This window comes from Medicago sativa, chromosome 8, assembly GCF_051527215.1.
Source record: "Medicago sativa cultivar Bolivia chromosome 8, Bolivia_mono, whole genome shotgun sequence".
Classification (NCBI taxonomy): Eukaryota; Viridiplantae; Streptophyta; class Magnoliopsida; order Fabales; family Fabaceae; genus Medicago; species Medicago sativa.
This window is the reverse complement of record NC_140756.1, coordinates 56943049-56964658: the sequence shown is the minus strand read 5'-3', so window position 1 is coordinate 56964658 and position 21610 is coordinate 56943049. Positions and strand designations below refer to the sequence as shown.

Here is a 21610-nt window from a genome sequence, read left to right as displayed (position 1 = left end):
TATTCCTAGGCAACGCCAAACTCTTTGTCATGTCGACAACTCTTTTCTCCTCCTCTGCTTTTATTCTACCCGCAAAAAGGTGGCCGCTTAACTTTGGCTCCAACTCATGGTTGTGAATTCCACTAAGCATTGCCAACCATCAATCTTTCGTATTCTTCTCAAAGAAACCACCCAACCTAAACGGACAATCGTATTCCCTTGAGCCAGTGCCTTCAAGCTTCGGTTTCTTCCTCATCTTTGGTGGTTTGTATACACCACTTCTTTCACATTGCAACGTCAATGTTGACTTTTTTAAACTATATTTTTCTATAAATATAGTAAATCTCGCTCTTGCCGGTTGTCCACGAACCCAACCAATCAAATCATCTCGCTCTCGCTATCTTTCCTTTGTTAAAAAAAGAGGCGGTGTCTACTTCAGAACCGCAAAGTTTGGCAACACCGGTAGGTACCAGTTTAGGTTTTTCTTCAATGTGAGTCTGAAAGGGAACTTTGACTTTAAACTTCACATTAACGGTTGGTTTAACATCAACGGAAGCTTCGTCGGAAGCTTCAATTATGGCCAATTTCGGCTCAACGCCATCATCCACCACAGTTTTAACCATCACTATGTCTATTGAATAAAAAAATATAAATAACTTATGCAACAAGCCAAGAAAGAAAAAAAAATGGTGCAAAATTTCAAATACTGGGCGCGAACGTGACATAAGTATGTTCATCTAACACATGTGTGACTTAAGTCACGTTGGTCTAATACCTACGCGAGTTAACTCACGTTCAACCTGCATCGCACAAATGACAGACACATCTCAAGAACCAGCAAAATCAAAAGAGTTAGATTTCACATCACCTGATTTTTGACGTTTGATGAACATATAAACTTGCTTCCTAAAGATTTATAATGATTTCAAGTGAAGATTTTGTTAAAAAAATCGCACTTTTTAAGTTTTTGGAAATGAAAAGGGAAAGAAAATGGATGTTGAAGCGTGGAGCTGGACTCAACGTGACGTGACGGGACTTAAGTCACGAAGGGGTATTTTTGACATTTTAAGTGGGAGTGAACAAAATTGTTTGTGAGAGAGCAATTTTCCCTCAAAATTAACAAGGTAAATGTCTGATGTTCGATTTTATTTATTTTTTTATTTTCTAAATTTGTTCCTTTTTGTTTTTTTTGTCTGTGTTTTCAGTGAATGGGCAGTGAACATTCAGCGTGATAGCTATGCATCATACATTGGGCATTACCCTTTACTTTCTTACTTTTCTATTGCTCAAAACGAATCCATCGGTCGACAGCGCTACACTTTTATGCAGATATGTTACTCATTCCATTTTTCTCATGTTTATTTGAGCTTAGTTAAGCAAGATGTATATATATGTATCACAGAAAAACATGTAATCCATATCAAGGGTTTTGAGGTGTAAACAAACAAAATTACTTGTTAGTTGGAATTGTTTGCCAATGAGGTTGCGTTGCGTGTGTGTTTTTTTATAGGGAAATGTTAGCAGTTAATACGTTAGTGGAGAAAGAAATGTTAGTACCACAGATATAACTCTGGAGTTATTTTAATTGCTGCTGTTATTAGGGAGATTATATTTGTCATTTACTTCTTTATTTTAGTAATCCCTCAAGTTTGTCATAGGTCCTTAGTTGTATGCACAATAGATGCATGTTGCTAGCTTGTTTATGCATATTGATCAAAGGCAGATAGATCACACTCACATATACGTGAGCTAATGGGATTTGTGTAGCACAAGTTTGTTTCTTCCCCTTTCTTTTACACAGAGTTATATCACATATGAGCTACTAACAGGGGTGGCTTCAAGCGTACACATGTAAGATAGTCCAAGTTAAGATTGAAAGACAGTAAGTTTTGGAATAGTTGAGGTTTTTTGAAAGTCTGATTAACCCTTTTAGCACATTGATGCCTAGAGGTGAGAACTGTTGTTGGGGACTTCATAAGATTGAAATTGGGCACAACTAAGTTTAGGTATTGGCCATAAAACATGTGTGGTGTCATTATTGAAGGTGTTCACTGTGCTGTACACGCACAATGGCATAAACGTTGTGCAATAATGGAAAATGTATTGAAAGATTCACCTTTCCATCTTATTGTTCATGGGAAAAGTGACTGCAAAGTTGTTATGATTGGAGGGAATTAGGGAAGCAAAGGCATTGTTGAGTCAGATTATGATAGAACATCGAAATTCAAGATAAATAAATTATATTATTGAATGTAAATCGGTGAGCTTAAGAGCTATACAATGGTGGTAAAACAAAAAGAGGAATGTTATTTGAACAAACCTTTGTTGGGATAACTTGTTGGACAACTAAAATATACAAAGAAATTTAGATAGTTGCACAAAAACCAAAACAATAAAGAGAGAAAGTAAAAACACAATGTGAGTATGAGAGAGAAAGTTGTTACAAAAGTTGTCAAAAGATGGATGTTCAAATATCATTTCTCAAACAAAAAAGAAAATGATAAACCAGAGTTCAGAGAACTCCCACCAGAGCTAAGCTCCTAGACTAGAGATAAACTCTCCTAACAAATTCTTAACGATATTTCTCAATCCTGATTCACTCCCCCTTTCCTCTCTTTTATAACCCCATTCACATGAGAAGCAATGTCACATCATTAATAATTCTGAATAGATTATTTAATTCCCGTTTCCTCTCCCCGTTCACATGACAATTAGTGCCACCTCATTAACTAACTTTTACTCTCTATCATTGTCCCCACTTCGACCTTTCAGGTTCCTATCAGATTAGGTTACCATGAAAGAAGACTCAACACAATTGGAAGGGTTGGACCATCAGTGTGCAACCCCGGTCAATTTAGAAACAAATCATGTCGTTAACCTACTATATAGCCGATCAATTAGTGGTGTACTAATATAGTACATGTCAACGTGTAACCTAGAAGCCAACTTTTTGTGCCTTTTACATATTTCACTCCGAGTAAATAGAATAATGATGTTGGGTCGTAGTATTTTCTCTCATGAAGCTTAGACAGGATTTTTGGCACTTTATGATGGAAGAAGTGAAGCTCATGTCAAGACATTGATGCTGAAACATATCTATGAATACGCAGGATAATTTTGTAACTAAAGAATTTTCCTTAGTGAGATAAGTAACTTGGTTAGGTTAAGATTGCAAAGTTCAACATGATATTTAGACATAAAGATTTAAAATGGTTCCCACACACATCAACTTGTAGTAGGCTGATTTGTTTATTTTGATTACATGCTCAATACCTGTGTTGTCAGTAGTACTGCTATGGCAGGCAATAGCGAAATAGTGGAGGAGAGGATTAGGGGTCTGCTGTGATGCTAAAGCCTGTTGCAGTGCGTTTTCTTGTAGTGCAATTTGTTGCCGCAAATAGGCGACGGAGAGATTGTTAGTACCCAAACTCTGGTTGGTTATTTGGAAATGGTACTCTTAGCTAGAGAGGCAAACCTTGATTTAAAAATCATAGGAAACAATGAGAGGGGATCTTCAAGCGATTTGAGAGAGAATTGGGGCCTTCGGGTTAGGAAGTTTGCCGACCTTCAAAGTTCTTGGTCGTTCTTTCCTTAGTAATTGAGTCATATCCCTATTTATTTCTAATAAAATACCAGATTCCTATCTTAAAAAGAAAAAAAAAGATTTGTACCTCAGAAAAGAGGTATATTTGAGTTTAAGGCCCGTTTGGATTGACTTGTTTTTTAGCTTATGCAAATAAATAAGTTTTTACGTATAATTCATAAGCTTGTCAAGCTAGTTTATGAAAAAACTTGTGAAGATACAATTTTCGTTAGTAAGAACATATGAATTAACATAAAAGCTTATTTATTTGCATAAGCTGTTTTTCATAAGCTAAAAAATAAGCCAATCCAAACGGGTCCTAAGAAGGGAACAGAGGGGCATGGAATAATAACCTCAGAAAAGTTTACAAACTGTTTTTTGCCATCTCAATTTAGGGATTGTTTGAAAGTTATTTTCTGATTTTTCAATTCTTTTCTTTGTTTGGAAGAAATTGAGCTTAAACAATAATGATAATTGAATAAACTCCAACTCAGTCCTTCAATTATAAGGTGGTTTCCATTTTAGTCTTCCAAAGATTTTTGTTGCTAGCTTACTTTCTTTGGATTAAAGTGTTACCCTAATAGTTCTCTTAACTTCTTATGCACGGTAGTAAAAATCACGTTTTAAATCGCACAATCGGATTATTTTACGATTGTGCTTGCCCTTGGCGATTAAGAGTATACACAAAACTGGATCTTGGTGAAATTGGGTGGAATCGCCGCTGCTAATCGTTGAGTCGTATGATCTGGATCTTTCTGGAGTTTTTGTGATTCTGATTAGGGGCGGTGCAAGAGTGGTGGACTCTCGCGGCGTGCACGCTAGGGTTAGGGAAAGAACCTGATTTCTGCATATGGGTCAGAAGAAGACCCATTTTCTGCTTGTAGGTTAGAAGACATGTTTATCCGTGCGGGTCATATAGAAAACCCATTTTGAAAATAGGATTATTTTGTTAAAAAAAACGTGCTTATTAATTATTATGAATTAATTATTTTAAAAATAGTTCAACTTTTAATTATTAATTAATTTAGTTTAGAAACAGTCTTTGTGACCCTCCTTGTCCCCTGCTGCAACTATTTTTGTCTAGTGCTACTTTTCCTTTCCATCCTTTCTTGTCCATCTCTGTCCAGTTTTCCCTCATCTGTTTCATCCTTATTCTCCGCTCCACATGACCAATTCTTCCTGTCCTTATCTGTTTTCATTGTTAACCCAATTGGGTCTACTTCTCATGTTGCTACTGGTGAGGGATTTGCTGCTACTTACTCTCCTGTCCTTAGCTATAGAAAAAAGCCTAAGAATGCTCCTGGAAATAGGAGTGATTGTGTACAACTTACTGAAAAAAGGGAAAGCAGTGAAGTGGAGGGTGTTGTTGACAGCTCCAAAAATATTTTTAAGAGAATATTTGGCTCACAACCCACTACCAAGAACATGTTTAAGAAGGATATAAATTTTGATGATGTCTCATCTAATAATGAATGGATTGTGGCAGACAGTCTTAATCCCATTGAACATGATGTTGTAAAGGATGAGGGTGGTCATGATATGCCACCTCTAGAAGAGATTGACGATTAGGCGTTCTTGGTTCTACAAATTTAGTTGTTTTGTTTGTGACTTATGAAGTTGTGAGTTCTGAGTTTGTAAGACTTCATTTATTGACTTCCTTATGCTTACGAATTTTAATTTACATAAGTATTTTAAATGTGATTCAAGGTTTTCTTTGTATTATGTTATTTATGTGCATATGAATTTATATGCATATATAGGTTTTATAAATTATGATCATCTTTAGATTAGTATTACGATTGTGCAATTTACAATTTTACTCCCCCTTTCTGATTTTGTGTAAAACCTCGATTTTAAATACCTTCTTAAGAACTTTTCATCTAGCACTTTATCACTCCGTGGTTTAGTCAATTTTTATTTTACATTACTCGATTGATTTGAAATATGATTAACATTCCTGATATTTGATAAATTCTGCCGTTTGCGCAGAAAATGCTTCTGCCTTGTGGTCTGCCTCCCGAAAGAGAAGAAGAGTAGGATTACTGTTGGGATTACAAAAGGATGATCATAGAAGAGTTTAAAGGACTTGACCGTTTGTTGTACTTGTACCATGCAATCTGATTGAGGAAACACATAATGTGTGTTTAAGATTGTTCCATATTTTTCTTCTTTCAGCTGGTGGTTGCTAAACTTTGGCTGTTTTTATGGTATGGAGCTTTGGAAAGTAGACCACAGAGACAATGAGTTGCAGAAAAAAATATCTTACTTTTCATTAATTTGGTTGTTAACTACTATGGAGTTGGTACAAAATATTCACTTTAAAGGGAAATGCTAAAAAATGTCTTTAAATATCTTCAATTTTTATAATCTACGATTTGTTGATAGAATTTTTGGATATATAATGATAGAATTTTTATAATCTACGATTTGTTGCTTAGTGATAAGAGAAATGATATTTTGACAACCACTTTTTGACAACTTTTGGACAACTTTCTCTCTAATACTCACATGATATTGTTATCCTCTCCCTTCTTTTTTCTCTCTCCGTTGTTTTTGACCAATTAGAAGTGAGAAAAACAAGGTTGTCAACAAAGTTGTCATCAAATGGATGTCAAAATATCATTACTCTAGTGATAATGATGTCATCATTTTATTGATTATGAATTGGTATCTTTAATATAAATATTTATAATTATGATCCCACTTGAAATTTTTGGACCCTGCTTTGCAATCAGAGGGAAATGCCTTGGACCATGCCTCTAAGTTTCAACATTGTTCCGTGCTGACCAGATAATCCCCATACAATGCATAATGTCCAATGTTAAATAGTACGAATAAATCTGACCTTGAAAATTATTTAATAGAATTGAAAAGCAAATAAGAAGCAGATTTTTGTCAAAAAAAAAAAAAAAAAAGATGCAGATTTGTCCAAGCAAGATGTGGTTAAAGTGTCATTAGCAAATACAAGATTATATAGCAATATGCAATAGCCGATTTTGTAAAAAAAAAAAAGTGATAGAATGCTAACAAGCTTATTCTAGAATTTAGCTGAGAATTTTTCTTTCCTCCCACCTCCTACATACTTATTTTGCCAATTTTGATAGAAGCAAACATAACGTTACTCAGCCTTAGGAGGAAAATGACAGTAGCTTAGATTTCATGCTTTAAGTTAATCTAAGTCCGAGTTGTGAAATTTGATTAGTGAAGATGATGCATTCAATTTTTATGTGCAAGTCAACATTTTCCCGATCAAATGTTGACTTGAACGAGTAATGGGTATTCACAAAAATCGCCTTCATTGTTTTTCTTCTTCTTCAAAGTGTGGATATGATAGGATATTCTGGGTTCCTAACAGGATATTACTGAGTAAAAAAAACTAGGATATTACTCCATCCAATCTCATCGAATATAAAATACAGGTTAAACTGTTAAATATTGTTTTTACATTCAGTTAATTTTCATTTATTATTCACACTGGTGTAGATAACCAGCGTCGCCTGGGTTATATACATCTCGTGCTGTGCCCAAATAAGACCGGCTCATACATATAGATATGGATACAGATGCATTATCACTGTCCACGTGCAAGCATACTGTAGTTTAGTTTAAGTGTATCTACTCACGTGGAAACAAACCTTGAGTAGCTTTGTATTTAATTGATGGAAGTACCAAGAATAGGTGATAGTATATATAGATAGAGATCGAAATAAAACATCAAATCTTACTCTATCTACTTCAATTAACATCAGCTTATACGTTAAAGAAGCAAGAACATGGATAACACCTCAAACTCGCAAACATCTGAACATAAAGAGGTTAAAGGTGTAATTGATGATGATGACCCAGAAACAGTTGTGGCCACCAATAGTAAGTCAAAGGAGGAATGCAAGTGTAAAGGCAAAGAGGATCAAAATCAAAAGACAAAAGGCCTGCCTCACCAACAAGTTCCACAGCCTGAAGATTTCTCAGCTGAAGCATTGGACAAAGAGCTTCCACCCACAGAAGCCTAAATTAGTCCTTTTGGCTTTTTCTTAAGTAGTACTTCGAAATTAATTGCACTTAATCATTTTAAGGTTCTCTAAATAATTATCATATATTTGGCTGTCTTAATGATAGGAATTAACTGCTTGTGATTGACATACCCCAGTTGTTTACTTTGTCTCTATCTACGAAGTCCTATTAATACTTCCTCCGTCCCGGAATAATTGACCCATTTTTTAAAAGAAGTGTCCCAAAATAACTGACTCATTTCAATTTTCAATACAACTTTCATCATTCCCAATACAATATAACACTAAATAATACTACTTTTATCATTTCCAATACAATATATTCCACTTTCCCCTTTATTTATACATTTTTCTTAATCTATGTGAAAAACCAAAATAGGTCAATTATACCGGGACGGAGGTAGTACTACATACGAAATTATTACCTTTTTGTATCATTGTTTGGTAAGTTTCTAGGAAAGAAAAAGTCACGAATAAAATTAAGTTTATTTAAATATACCTTTTAATTATCCCATTTACAGTATAATCCATTTAAGTAAGATCTGCAAATTTGAGCTTTTTAAATGGAAAAATAATACCCAACAAAAGTTAATCATCAACCAACTTTATATAAATATATTTTAAACATAAATCACTTTAATTAAATTCAACCAACTTCTAGCCAAAATAAATTTTAAATAATCAACTCATTTAAAATTAATTTTTATCACCACATATCAATTACATTGAATCTCGAATAATCCAAGTTGAATTGGAAGAACATATTTTCTATTCATGAAGTTCGAATTTGTGATTTTAATTGATGAAAATAAAGCTTATTGTCTATTGTTTTACATAGATATTACATTTCTTCCTAAAGTCAATTAGTTTATCCACCTGGTCGGAAGTATATTTATATCCACTAAGTTAATTGTTATTCTTTAAAAAAAAAAAGGTTAATTGTTATGGTACGAAACTTTCACATTAGGAATCTTTTTTGACAATAAACTTTCACAATAGGATTTAGTATCAATGTTTATCGAAGAAAAGGAAAGCATATCGTGTTCTTTATGTATGCATTTAACCAGTGGCTTCGAGTAAAAGCATATTGCTAGACACTAGAGATGGTGAATTCGATCCATATTCGTTTTGATTTTCCTGTTGTGTGTGAATTTTGTATTGTGTGGAAACAAGAAAGAAATGGACCATATGCATATGCTGCATATATTTAATTTAGGATTAATTAAGTTTTTAGTCCCTATAAATATTCACAGTTTTGTTTTTAGTCCCTACAAAATAAAATCACACTTTTTAGTCCTGTGACATTTTCCTTAAGCATTTTAGGGACTAAAAATGCTGATGGAAAAATTTTATAGGGACTAAAAATGTTGTTGGAAAATTTTATAGGGACTAAAAATGTTGATGGAAAATTTTATAGGGACTAAAAAGTGTGATTTTATTTTGTAGGGGACTAAAAACAAAATTCTGAATATTTATAGGGACCATTTACTTAATTAACCCTTTAATTTAATATTTTAAAGCTAGCTAGGTAAATGAAGGGGTAAGTAAGAGGTTTATATTTGAAGGCTAAGGCTATGTTATTACATTACATCTTTCTATTTTCTATCTCTGTCACGTCTACACCAAACTACAGCAAGCAAATGATAGCAATTGTTGCCTTGACAATTGGATCATGATGTACTACGTACTTACTTACTAGTGAAAAATAAAGCTAACTAGCAGTTGAATTAATATCTACTGTCCAAGTGCTCCAACAGAATCCTAAATTAGTCATTTTGGCTCTTTCTTAAGTAGTACTTCCAAATTAAGCACTCAATCATTTTAAGGTTCTCTAAATAATTATCATATATTTTGCTGACTCAATGAAATTTTTTATCCCATTAAATATCCCTCTAAAAAATTTCTGTTTTTTAGTCCTCAAAATTTTTCATCTTCACTTTTGGTCCCTCTTTTCAAGTAAACTCATATGTAGAATTCATATTTTTAATAACATTTTGTTGAAAAATTTATAATATTATAAGAATCTCTCCCAAAAATAATTAGAATATTTTAACAAAACGTGAATTAAATATGCATTTTTATATTTTTTGCGGTTAAAAATTTATATTTAATTCATGTTTTGTTGAAAAATTCTATTTTTTAAAGAATTTTTTACAATATTTTACACAATTTCGTAAAATAATACAAATGTTTTATATAAATTGATCTAAAAATATGAATCAAAAGTGGTGTTTTAACCACTAAGCAATGAATCGATAATTTCACAACTTCAATAGTAGCGTTTCACTCAAACATTTACATGTCTAGTTGAATCATAACAATAAAACAAAAACTACAACAAGAAATATTTGGTTAGTAGTAAATTGATAACATAAGCACCTAATTGACTCAAGAAATAAAAAACTGCAAATAATGTTCAAAATTTGAAGACATTACAAATTAACAGGAGAGATGGGAGCTATGAAAAGTATCTCTTAGATTATATTATATTTGTTATACTTATTGTATAGCTTGTAGGCTTAAGTAGGATCAAAACCCATATTTGATTGATTACTGCTCTTCTTCCAACACATTTTGCTCGCCCCCAACTGAAATACCGAAAATACCCCTGCGTTAGTTAAGTAATGCAAGTGTTAAAATCTGCGCTTCTTAAGTCACGCTGGAATTAACACTTACGTGAGTTAACTCACGCTGGAAATTAACACTTGCGTGAGTTAACTCACGCTGGAATTAACACTTGTGTGAGGTAACTCACGTTGCGTGAGTTAACTAAGGCATGGGTATTCAGAGAAGTTCAGTTGGACGCGGGCAAAACTTGCTGGAATAAAAGCAGAATTCTATTTGATTAGAGGAACCAAGAATGCCAAGTCCATCTAACATTACTCGATGGATTTATAAGGGATGACACTCAATCATCAAATAAGAAGATTTTTGGGCTAGTTAGAGAAAATCAAGATATTTTATTGGGGAGAAAAGCTAGAGAATGCCAAGTCCTAATCCTAATAATAAACATGTTAGATATATACTCCTTTGTTTCTTATTATAAGCTAGCCCCTCATATCAATTTCACATATATTGAAAAAGTTGGTGGTGTAGTTAATGTGTCAATTATAAGTGTGAATATTTCAATGTTCTAGTGGATTAAACCAAGTCCCGACATATTTAAATGTAACGTTGATGCGTCCTTTTCTCAAGCTCGGAATCGGGTTGGCATTGGTGTGTGCATTAGAGATGATGAAGGTCGTTGTGTTTTGGCCAAGACTGAATGGATGTCTTCGCTCCTTGATGTGGATTTGAGAGAGACTTTAGACTTTGGGCGAGTTTTGGTTCGACAAGAATTGGGCCACAATTTAGTGGATAATGTTCGTTGTATTGTGGACGAACTGGAAAATCGGGGCACGATTTTGACATGACCTATGCACTATTTAAGGCTTCATTCTTCATGTTTTGAGTAGGCTTTAAGAGAGAGAAAACTTGGGAAGTCAAAGGAGGTAACGTTAGGGTTGAGAGTCTTTGGCAAGGGTTCTCTTGGGTTGTTAAACCAAAAAAATAAAATAAAAAACAAAATTAATTATACAGTCAGAATGTCACGTCATCAGAAATAGGTGACTCAGCGTGCCACATCAGTGAAAATGCACAGTCAGCTGGCCTAGGGGGTATTCCAAAACAATTTTTTTTTACAAGGACCGAATCTTAAAAAAAAATTACAGTGGGCAAAACTAAAAGTGTTCTATATTACAGGGGTAAAACTCTATTAACCCTTTACTTAATTAACCCTAAAATTTATATTTTTTTTAATATTAAAATTATTATTAATCATTTTTTTTTTTATATTTAAGAAAAAAAGTTGAGTATGATAGAGTGTGTTGTAGACAAAATTTTGAATATGGAAATGAAAATAGGAAATGTTATTGGGTCCACTCCACCACAGTCCACTGATTAACTATAAATAGTTAGAGTAAAGTGATCAAAGTGCATGCAGCATCATTTCATTTCATTTCTAAGAATGGAAAAAAAAGTCATTTGGATCATAGGCTACATTGACAATCAGAATCGAGAATCATAGAGAACTTCAACAAAATTTAACCATAAACATTCCAAAACTGAGAAAAATAGAATCTAAGCCTCAGTAACACAACATCTTTGCCTGAAAGCTTCCTGTAAAACTGCAGAAAATGTCTCCAGCTTGTATTCAGTATTGTTTCTCTCCTTTGGGTCCAAAAACACCTTCATGATTTTCTTCCTCGAATTCAGTAGGCTCGGCACACTTGTCTTTGCTGATTTTCTTCCTTGAAGTAAACATCTTCACAAGTCACAACTTAGCTCTGGCTGCTGAGTGCTTGCTGTTGTGACTGTATTCGCAGAGCGAGAAAACGCAGGTTAGATCTTTATAAGGATTAAGAATTAACTATTAATTTTACTGTGCATTCACCATTCTGTTTGCATACATACATGCCTCAACTGCAATCAGTGGCGGAGCCAGGATTTTTATAAAGCCCGAGCGAAAAAAAATTTGCAATACGTTTATAGGGGTTTACATAAGAAATTGCAAGCAAATAATAAAAAAATTTAAGAAATTGCCCAATTTATAGGGGTTTATATAAGAAATTCAATGAGATTTACATAAGAAATTGCAAAAAATTTGGGCCGAAGCCCGGGCGAGTGCCCGGGCTCGCCGGGCCTTAGAACCGCCCCTGACTGCAATGTAACATTCTAAGTTAATGTATGTTGGTTAGATCTACTTCATGGATTATATTGCATATATGCGGCCTCAGCTGAACTTCATTCTAATTTTGACTATTTTTTGTTTTGGTTCAAGAGTTGTAACAGAATTAGAGAAAGAACAAATAAACATAGTCTTTCTTTATGTGAATTAGTTACTGGATGGTCACAACAGATTTAACTTAATTGCTTGAAATTTGAGTGATAAGTGCTTTGGAAGCTTACTGAAAAATAAATACGGGACTTAGCCAACTATCAAACTATTTATATTGTGATTCATTTCTTGATGTCTTTCCTTTACAAGTTGGGTTCAAAACATACTTTTGTGGGAGAGAATTGTCATAAAAAAATCTGCTTTGTGGCCCTCATTTTATTAGAACAAGGTGCAGCAGGACTAAAACACGCACGATTCTTATTGCACCTTTCAATGCCATTTGCTCACAAAGTAGAAACAATTCTTTGTGACTTTGTCATTATGTTTGTATTGCTTACATTTTATATGTACCAGTATTAAGCATTAGAACATGACAGAAAGTTGGGGTCGATAATTTTAATTCAAATGTGGTTGAGAGTATAGCCTATCCTCTAGATCTGTTCTCTTTGATAAAATCAGATGTTTTTTGCAAGATTCATTACCTTGACCTTGCTCTCTTATTTGCAGGCTTCGTGTAATTGGACTTTACATAAGAAAGAATTCAAGGATGTTGATAGTGCAGATGGATAATATGTGTGCCCCTTAATCACAGGAATGTTCACAGCAACTTTGTGAAAAAGGTACTCCTTTTTCCTTGAATATTAGATAAACAAAAAATGATTTACTCGTGTAAATTAGTAGCTCCTGACAAACTATCTCATATGATAAATATATGACCACTTTTGAGTTTAGTAGTTTAGGTAGACATTTGATTTAAGTACAAAGTTTTATATTCCTCAAACACGAGGGGCTATATGTATTTGATTTAAGTTGAAAGTTTTATATTCCTCAAACACAAGAGGTTATACGTATTTGATTCATGTTTCTATTTATATTGTAAGTATAAATAATATTATGACTAACATTTGTTATTCAGATAATTTCTAATTTCTAATTAGCAAAAAGGATAATTTCTAATTTATGATATTCTATATATTGTTGACTAAGATTTTTTTTTTTTATGCAAGGAATTACTAATTTATGAATATTCAGACAAAAAGGATAATTTCTAATTTACAAGAAATTTACAAGGATAAACTATCTAAATTTCAAGTGTCATCTGCCTATTTTAATTTTGAATGGGTGATTGTCTTCCTGTATGACTTAGTATCTTCTAGAATTTGCGTTGCGTACAACAGCAGAAGTCATATGTTGCAGATTCATTAAACTTGATGTCAAGACTGATTATCCTGCAATGCATTGGTTATTAAGATTCATATCCTTAATGAATTTAGAAAGTATGAATTTGATGTCAAGACTGATTATCCTGCAAGTCATATGTATGAATTTTCTTCACAATTTTTTTTAGTTGTTTGTTATCTTTACTTTACTTCCAAAGCAAACGTGAAACTTGTTGTTTGTTATTCCTTTCATTAGTTGAAACAAGGAATTAGATTTCTTCATCTAAGGAATAACATCAACTAATCAATGAAGCTTCTTGTTTGAAAGTAATGAATATAACAATAAGTGAAGATTGTTATTCCTTCTTTGAAACTACTTCAAGAAGGAATGGAATATATCTTACTTCCAAGTTTGTTACACATAGAAAGCAAAGCAAAGAATTAAGGATCAATTTACATTTGTTGGTTACAAGAAAGAATCAATTTACTTGTTATATATAAAACCAACCCCTTCCATTGGATCATCATCAATTCATAATCATCAGTTTATGTTTCTTTTAAGATTTGTTACTCTCATTTTCATAAAAATAAAACATTTTCAGTTATGGAGAATACTGGTGTCCGAGCAATCAATGTGCAGATTTCCAATGTACTTCTCGACTGTGTCATGCCATATATCCACCAAGAAGACAGAGATGCGGTTTCTAGGGTATGTAAGCAATGGTACGAGAAAGACAGAGAAACACGGAAGCATGTTACCATTGCCATGTCCTACTCCACAACCCCGACAAGACTCGATCAACGGTTTCCTCATCTCCAGTCTTTGAAGCTCAAAGGGAAGCCAAGAGTGTCAATGTTTGACTACGTGCCAAAAAATTGGGGAGGATCCGTGACTCCATGGGTTGAAAAGATGAAGGATCGTGGTCATTTTGCTTCCTTGAACTCATTACATCTCCGCAGAATGGAGGTTAGTGACGATGATCTCAGGATTCTTGCGGAGTGGAGAAGTCAGACCCTTTGTTCTCTTAAACTTGATGATTGTACCGGCTTTACCACTGACGGACTTAAACTTATCTGTCACTCTTGCAAGTAAGTGCAAGTTTTTCTTATTTTTGGATGATAATAATAATCAAAATAATATTTATAATAATAATTGAATAAATATTTTGAGATTTATATTTGTGAAAAAAATGCAGCTCACATCATAATTTTTCATGTTTCTTTCTGGTAGGAATTTAAGAGTATTGTCTATGGAGGAAAGCACAATTAAAGAAAATGATGGTGAATGGCTGAAGGAGCTTGCTCGGAATAATACAGTTCTTGAAAGTCTCAATTTTTATTCAACTGGAATTGACAAAGTTGAAGTTCAGGACCTTGAGATTTTAGCGCAAAGCTGCCCAAACTTGGTCTCGGTGAAAATTATGGGATGGGAACTCTTGGAATTGGCGAAATTCTTTCGATCTGCATCTTCTCTAGAAGAATTTTGTGGAGGTCATTACAAAAATGGTCTAGAGGATTATGCTGCTGCTATATCATTACCGCCAAACTTGAGGCGATTGGGTTTGGGATTTCTAGAAAAGGAGGAGCAATTGGAGTTTGTGTACCCTTATGCAGACCAACTTAAAGAGTTGGATCTTCGCTATGTAGGTCTGGATACGCAAGGTCACTGTAAATTAATCAGAAAATGCCCTAACTTGGAAGTCATCGTGGTAAGATTCTACAACTCTATCAAGTTAAATTTGCTCACCCTTCATATCCTTGCTATGATTCTTTAATTTAGTCTAGTTTGACCAGGAGTACATTTTAAATATTGATAATGAAACAATCATCTTTTGCTCGTTGGCAGGCAAATTATGTAATTGGAGACAGCGGATTAGCAGAACTTGCTCGCTGCTGTAAGCAGCTGAGAAGGATAAGAATTGAACAGTGTGGTGATTATGATGAAATAACAGATGAAGGCGTTGTTACCCAAGAAGGACTAATTTCCATATCACAGGGTTGTGCAAAACTCGAATACATAGCTGTTCATGTTTACGACATCACAAACGCGGCGCTACGACAGATCGGTGCTAACTTGAAACACCTGCGTGATTTTCGCCTCCGCTTGCTACCCAACAAAACAAATATCACTGATTTACCAATTGACGATGGGGTGGGAGCTTTATTGGAAGGTTGTGAAAACCTTAGACGACTTGCACTATATCTCCGACCTGGAGGCTTGACTGATGCAGGCCTTCGTTACATTGGACGACACAGTCCAAATGTGAGATGGCTACTTCTTGGAAACGTCGAAGTAACTGATGAAGGGCTCTTGATATTATCCAATGGTTGTCCCATGCTACAGAAATTAGAAATCAGAAAGTGTAAACTTTTAAGTGAGCATGCACTAGCTCAGGCTGCAACTAGGTTTGCGGCTGAAACTGGCTCTTTCAGATATATGTGGGTACAAGATTATAAAGAACCATCATCTGGGAGACATCTTTTGTCAATGCGGCCCCAAGACCGTTGGAACGTCGAGCTGATTCCTTCATTCATCACAGTTGATCTTGATCAAGCAGGTCAGCTTATTCCTGTTGATCATGCAGCACAAGTTCTTCTGTATCGCTCTTTTGCTGGACGGAGAGCAGATTGTCCCAAAAATATTAAAACTTCAAATTAGTAATAGATAATACAGTTGGGAGGGAAAAGAGGTGGATTCAGTTAGCTAGGGAATTGGTAGATTAGGTGAGACTAGACTCTCGAATTCCCAGTGCACTCTTATTCTCTTTGTCGTTCTCTTTGTAATTCCTAAACTCAATGTGTTTTAATCTCTATTGTAACTGATTTCCATGTGCTGTATCATTAATAAAAAAAAGTCCATTTGGTATATTAATTTAATTTCCAATTATGAGGTAGCGAGAGTGAGAGAAAAGACAGGTTTGAATCTGGTTAGAATTATGAGAAATATTTAAAGATCAGCCCTGCAATTATATAATTGTAGTGGTGCTTATCATTTTGCTGACAGGAGCATGGAAATTTCACTTTTCGTTGGTGCACTATACTCACAGAAGAGAGGTGTTGGAACAAAGTTCTGGTAATCTTTTAGCATTTTGTAAATTGCTTTAGCTTAATTATAATATGGAAAGAAATTATTATTTTTGTTTTTCACATAAGAGTATGTAATGAACTCTATGCTAAACATTACATATAATTTTTTTATTGACGTAACATTAATCTACTTGGTTGGCTTCTTACTTTTAGGATCAGTTGTTCAAGTTGATGCATCAGTTAGAGAGCACCACTCCTCACTTTATTCGCTGCATAGCCAAATACTATGAACCTTCCTTAAATTTATGACAACAAACTTGTTCTACAACTGCTCAGGTATTATGGAGTTCTAGAAGTTGTTTGGATTTCAATGGATGGAATTTCCAGATTCTGCTTTCTGAGACTGATGCATGTCAGGATCCATCAAGCACCTTCATCGCTGTTTCGCAAAGTTTAATATCCCTTCTGAAATGTACCAAGTTGGCTACACAAAACTGTATCTTTGAGCGGGGCAGGTATATGTCAAAGTTTTCTTCTTAGGTATGGATTTTACTTTCTATTTTCATTTTATTTCTCCCCTGCATCATGTAAAATAAATTTATAACCTGTACCTAGTTAGGCACGTAGAGACACATTGATGCCTTGACTTGACTTTTCACTTCACTTTTCTTATTGAGTTAAAACCTAAAAGGAATCGAGATGGCTCATACGTTTCCTTCCAACATCGTATGAAACATTAATTTAGATGGCTAACTTGCTACGAACACCAGCCCTAGATGGGAAAAAAAACGAAGTATTCATAACTTGCTATGAACACAAGCTCGGTCTCTACATACTACGCTGTGAAACTCATTTGCTTTCACAAATTGTGCATCAGATTCAGCCTAGAACTGCATTTTTAACTTTGACTCCATTCTCGCATTTGATTTCAGACAAGCTTGATGAGAGAATTTTGTGCTCTAGCGCTAGCAAGTAAAACCACTGAACCGGTCATTAAATCACACAGTTTACTACATTATTTTGTGTGCCCTAGCGTTCCACTGCAATTTCTTACAAAGCAAGATTGCCACACTGGTACAGTCAGCAGTGCCTGTCTTGATTGCGAGCAAGAAGACTAAATGCTGCTATCTTGGCTCTAATCAACCATTTTCAATGCAAACCCAAGTCCCGCATTGAAAAAATATAAGGTTTGAAAATAGTTTATAATGGACATCCCCACCTTACAAGTCAGTTTTGTAAGATGAGTTAGTCTCAATGTAAAACCTACGGCAACCAAATTTAACTGACAGCATGCAATTTTCTCTTAAATAATAAGTCGGAATTGTTATCACAGGTTAGTTTGATATTCTCACAGGTTAGTTTGATATTCAAATGGACTTAACTTTAAATTAAATTTGTCTGTCAATGCGGATGAGTTGTTGCTGCTGCTATAGAAAGAGCCTTACTTCGGAAAATGGTGTTGTTCAACCTGCCTTACTTCGGAAAATGGTGTTGTTCAACCTGTAAGACATGATCTTGTGTCACCTTGTAACTATGATTCTGAAGATGCTACTTCCTTGGGATCTCAAACAACTGATGGGAGCACACATATGAAGATTTGTGGTAGTTTTTCGGTGTCTGGTGCAGGGAGGCAGGCTAATGGTACTTTGACTACAGTGAGAAATCTGATGAAGTTAAAGCTTCGAATGAGGTTAAACCGGGGCAGCCCACCAACACCATGGTGGAGGAAATGGCAAAATGATTGTATTCATGAACTAGTCTATGTTACTTTTGAAAAGTTTCTTCCTTTTAATCTCACTATGTTGCTTGAACACTTGATAAAAGTGTTATCATTGTGCTACTGGTGAAGGGAAAGAAATTGTATATCTATCAATTTTGTTACATGGTGGAAATAATATTGGTCGTGTATAGCTGTAGATTTGTAGCATAGTTGTATAGATTGGTCTATTCTGTTTTCTGTATATTATTTTTTTTTCCTTTATTTAGTCCAAACCCAGTAATGCCTCATATGTCATGCATATTGTGGCTGATCTAAAATATTTGTATACACATGTGTTGATATCTTCAATGTAATGGAAAAATATTCTAGCTGTTTGTTTATGTCTATGAACAATTATCTCTTGGCACATGATTGTCAATGTGATCCAAAAATTCTCAGGTTGACTTGAATCAATATTATTGAATGAAAGAAACTTTTTTTATCGCTATATTAGATTGTAAAATTGTAATTTAATTCATTAAAGTACTACATGATTCAATAAATAGTTTCTAAAGGCTTGAGAATGGATAAGATTTAAACTTGACCAAAAAGAAATTTAAATGGATTCCGACATTGTTGTTCAATAGTTTAAACTTTTTTTTTTTTTTTGCACAAATCAATAGTTTAAACCTTATTACTAAAGTTTCTAAACTTTTTGCTTACGCACATCTTTTGAGAAATATTGATCAACAAGGATTTATAGACGTCAAAATTTTTATTTTTATTTTTACAATGGATAAACAAAGGTATCATATTTTATGAAATAAATTGTATATGTACATGTATGTATTTTGATTCTTAATTTAAATCTTTCAAAAATAAATTAATATATATGTAATAAATCAATTTCACATTTTTATGAAAATGAAAAAGAATATTAGAAAGAAAAAAAAAGAGAAGATAGAAACTATAATAACACATTAAACACCGTAATTTCTAACACGGTTCTTCATTCCATGTTAGATGTTCTCATTGATAACTGGATCGGGTAACCAACCAACAATCTCTTGTTCCATTATCGTTTTTAGGGTTTCGATTATTACAAATTATTTGTTATTTATTGATTTTAGAGTTTATTGTTGTAATTGAAGCTAACTCTAGTTATGATTTTAATATGTGATTTTGTATTTTTATTCCATTTTATTTTTCTTGTGTTGCGTTGCAGAACTGATGATGACTATGTCGAAAACTAGTTGCAGGATCAGCAGCTTTGCCAATATGTACTGGTATTTCTAGAATCTAGAATCTAGAATCATTGAGAATCAAAATTATTAGTTCTTACACAGAATCATTATGAATGGGGTTTGAGTACAGTGTTGCCATCAAATTAATTTCAGGTTCCACCAGTTGTCTACTCCGACGCGAGTTAAAATCAAAATTTGCTCAATCTGGATAGGAGGCACTTCAGTCTCAACATCAAGAGGAAAATACAACAACATCAAGAAGCTGAAACAAGGTTCCAGCTTTGGTCATGAAGTGAAGGTCAAATCAACGTCGAATGTTAGCAGGTCAAAAGGATTGACGAATGAAGAATTGGTGTTAGACTTTTCAAAACAATGCCAGGGGAAAAACTACGTTGAAGGCCAATTGCAGCAGCAATCTAGTGGGAAGTTCAAATTCTATGGATAAAAAGAATTATCAAAGGTCAACAAGAAGTATGATTACTGCCGAGAACATGTTGCAAAAGAAGGATTATAAGGGGCATACGAAGGTATCATATGATGTGAACAGCAAAAGTTCGTCGGTTAGGAGCGTGAATTTAGGGAAAAGTTCAGTCACAAATATTTGGAGGTGTCTAGTAAACCATGTGATCAGAAAAGTGGAAATTCATGGGTCAATAGTGTTATTCTTCGAAATAGTATTATTACTGGGAAAAATCAACAAAAAAAAAAACTCAAATTGTCGGTGTTAAGGAGACTCTTGACATGGGGGAAGAGAATGCTACCAGGAAATAGACAGTGAATCAAAATTGAAATGACAAATGTGTTCTTGCAAGTGGCATTTTAAAAAAGTCAGAAAACTAGAGAACATATTCGTCAGCATAAGGATGACAAAGCAGGATCAGCGGTTTTGAGTGACAATACTGGTATTTCTAGTAAATTTCTCTATTATTTTGTTAATTGTTGAAAGAATATTAGTTTTAGAGTTTTGTTAGACTTCTAATACATCATGCATTGTGAGTTCTTGTTGAATGTAGAAATCATAAAAAATTCTTTAATTCAGATGTCTGTCAACTTCTAATATCCTTTTGTTATATGATAATTTTCAAGGATCTATTCTGCTGTAAACTTCTAAGGAATGTGATTAGGCATTTAGCAAATCTCGCATTCAAGTGTCTTGCTCATGTTTCTTCATGAAGTTTCGTACCAGTCTTTTCAATCAACTTCATTTTTCTTGCCATGGCTTCTGGCCGGATATTTATTTCTTCATATGCGTTCTCTTCAGAGATGGAAATTTGTAATTATTACAATGAACTTGTGCTCATATTATCATTATATTTGTAAGACCTGTGTTGTCAATCACGGATTGCGGAAAACAGTGGTTTGTTTAAACTCACAGAACTGTGCTGCAGTAGCCATTATTTGACAACACTATGTACTAAATAGTGTATCACAGAAAATAGCAATTTATTCAAATCATAGTAGTCAATAGCGGCTGATAGCGGCCGCGTGTGGCGTATCGGCAACGAACCGCTACCGTAATCGTCGTAGCGGTGCGGAATCAAATAGCGGACGCTTCATCTGCTATAGCGGATAGCATCCGCTTCAGCAGCTATTTGATTTTAGTAGGAATATTCCAAATTGATCCTATATTTAAAACCTTTTTGAGGGCATTTTGGGGATTTATTTAGTAAACACTAACATTTTTCAACTCTTTCTCTCTTCTCACCTACGCCGCGAAACACACTCTTCTATCTTCCAACTGGCACACGATCTGGGGATCTCTTCTCTCTTTCTTTGTTCTTTTTTTCTTCCTCTCTTTTCTTTTGTTTTATGGTTTCTCTTGTTTTATGATTTTTTTTATTTGTTCCTCTGTCTTTTGTTTTTTGGTGTTTTGATTTATGAATGTTTCATGAGATTTGAAAAGTTTGTTTATACTTTATAGTATTAAGTATTATTCATGTAATTTAATCAAAAAAGAGTAAAATATCAGTGACCGCTCTTTGTCAAGCCGATATACGCTATCCCGCTATCCCACTTTTGGGGTCGGCCTCTG

General features: G+C 34.1%; 1 protein-coding gene and 2 long non-coding RNA genes across 4 annotated transcripts; all 3 read left to right on the top strand.

The window, feature by feature from the left end:
- Positions 1-2162: 2162 nt before the first annotated feature.
- Positions 2163-5913, top strand: LOC146899801 (uncharacterized). The gene is made up of 2 exons (XR_015024104.1): positions 2163-5196; positions 5552-5913. It is a non-coding gene; the product is annotated as an uncharacterized LOC146899801 (long non-coding RNA).
- Positions 5914-14131: 8218 nt separating this feature from the next.
- LOC146899800 (coronatine-insensitive protein 1-like) lies at positions 14132-17175 on the top strand. Of its 2 annotated transcripts, XR_015024100.1 has the most exons (5): positions 14135-14697; positions 14840-15317; positions 15455-16332; positions 16613-16681; positions 16849-17175. XR_015024100.1 is itself a non-coding variant. In XM_085739068.1 (3 exons), the coding sequence occupies exons 1-3, from the start codon at positions 14213-14215 to the stop codon at positions 16265-16267; spliced, it is 1776 nt and encodes a 591-aa protein (XP_085595194.1). In that variant the 5' UTR covers positions 14132-14212; the 3' UTR covers positions 16268-16474. The 2 variants fall into 2 exon arrangements, 1 of the variants encoding a protein (XP_085595194.1); XM_085739068.1 differs by lacking the exons at positions 16613-16681; positions 16849-17175 and having other exon boundaries at positions 14132-14697; positions 15455-16474.
- Positions 17176-19270: 2095 nt separating this feature from the next.
- On the top strand, positions 19271-20682 carry LOC146899799 (uncharacterized). Its single transcript, XR_015024102.1, has 3 exons — positions 19271-19382; positions 19560-19620; positions 19732-20682. It is a non-coding gene; the product is annotated as an uncharacterized LOC146899799 (long non-coding RNA).
- The last annotated feature ends 928 nt before the right edge of the window (positions 20683-21610 follow it).

What these genes read in the sequence shown, in the direction of transcription:
- LOC146899800 (XM_085739068.1), top strand. Translation starts at nt 14,213, where the DNA reads ATGGAGAATACTGGTGTCCGAGCAATCAATGTGCAGATTTCCAATGTA. An exon ending in CTTATCTGTCACTCTTGCAA is followed by an intron (nt 14,698 to 14,839) that starts GTAAGTGCAAGT and finishes TCTTTCTGGTAG; the next exon opens with GAATTTAAGAGTATTGTCTA. An exon ending in CTAACTTGGAAGTCATCGTG is followed by an intron (nt 15,318 to 15,454) that starts GTAAGATTCTAC and finishes GCTCGTTGGCAG; the next exon opens with GCAAATTATGTAATTGGAGA.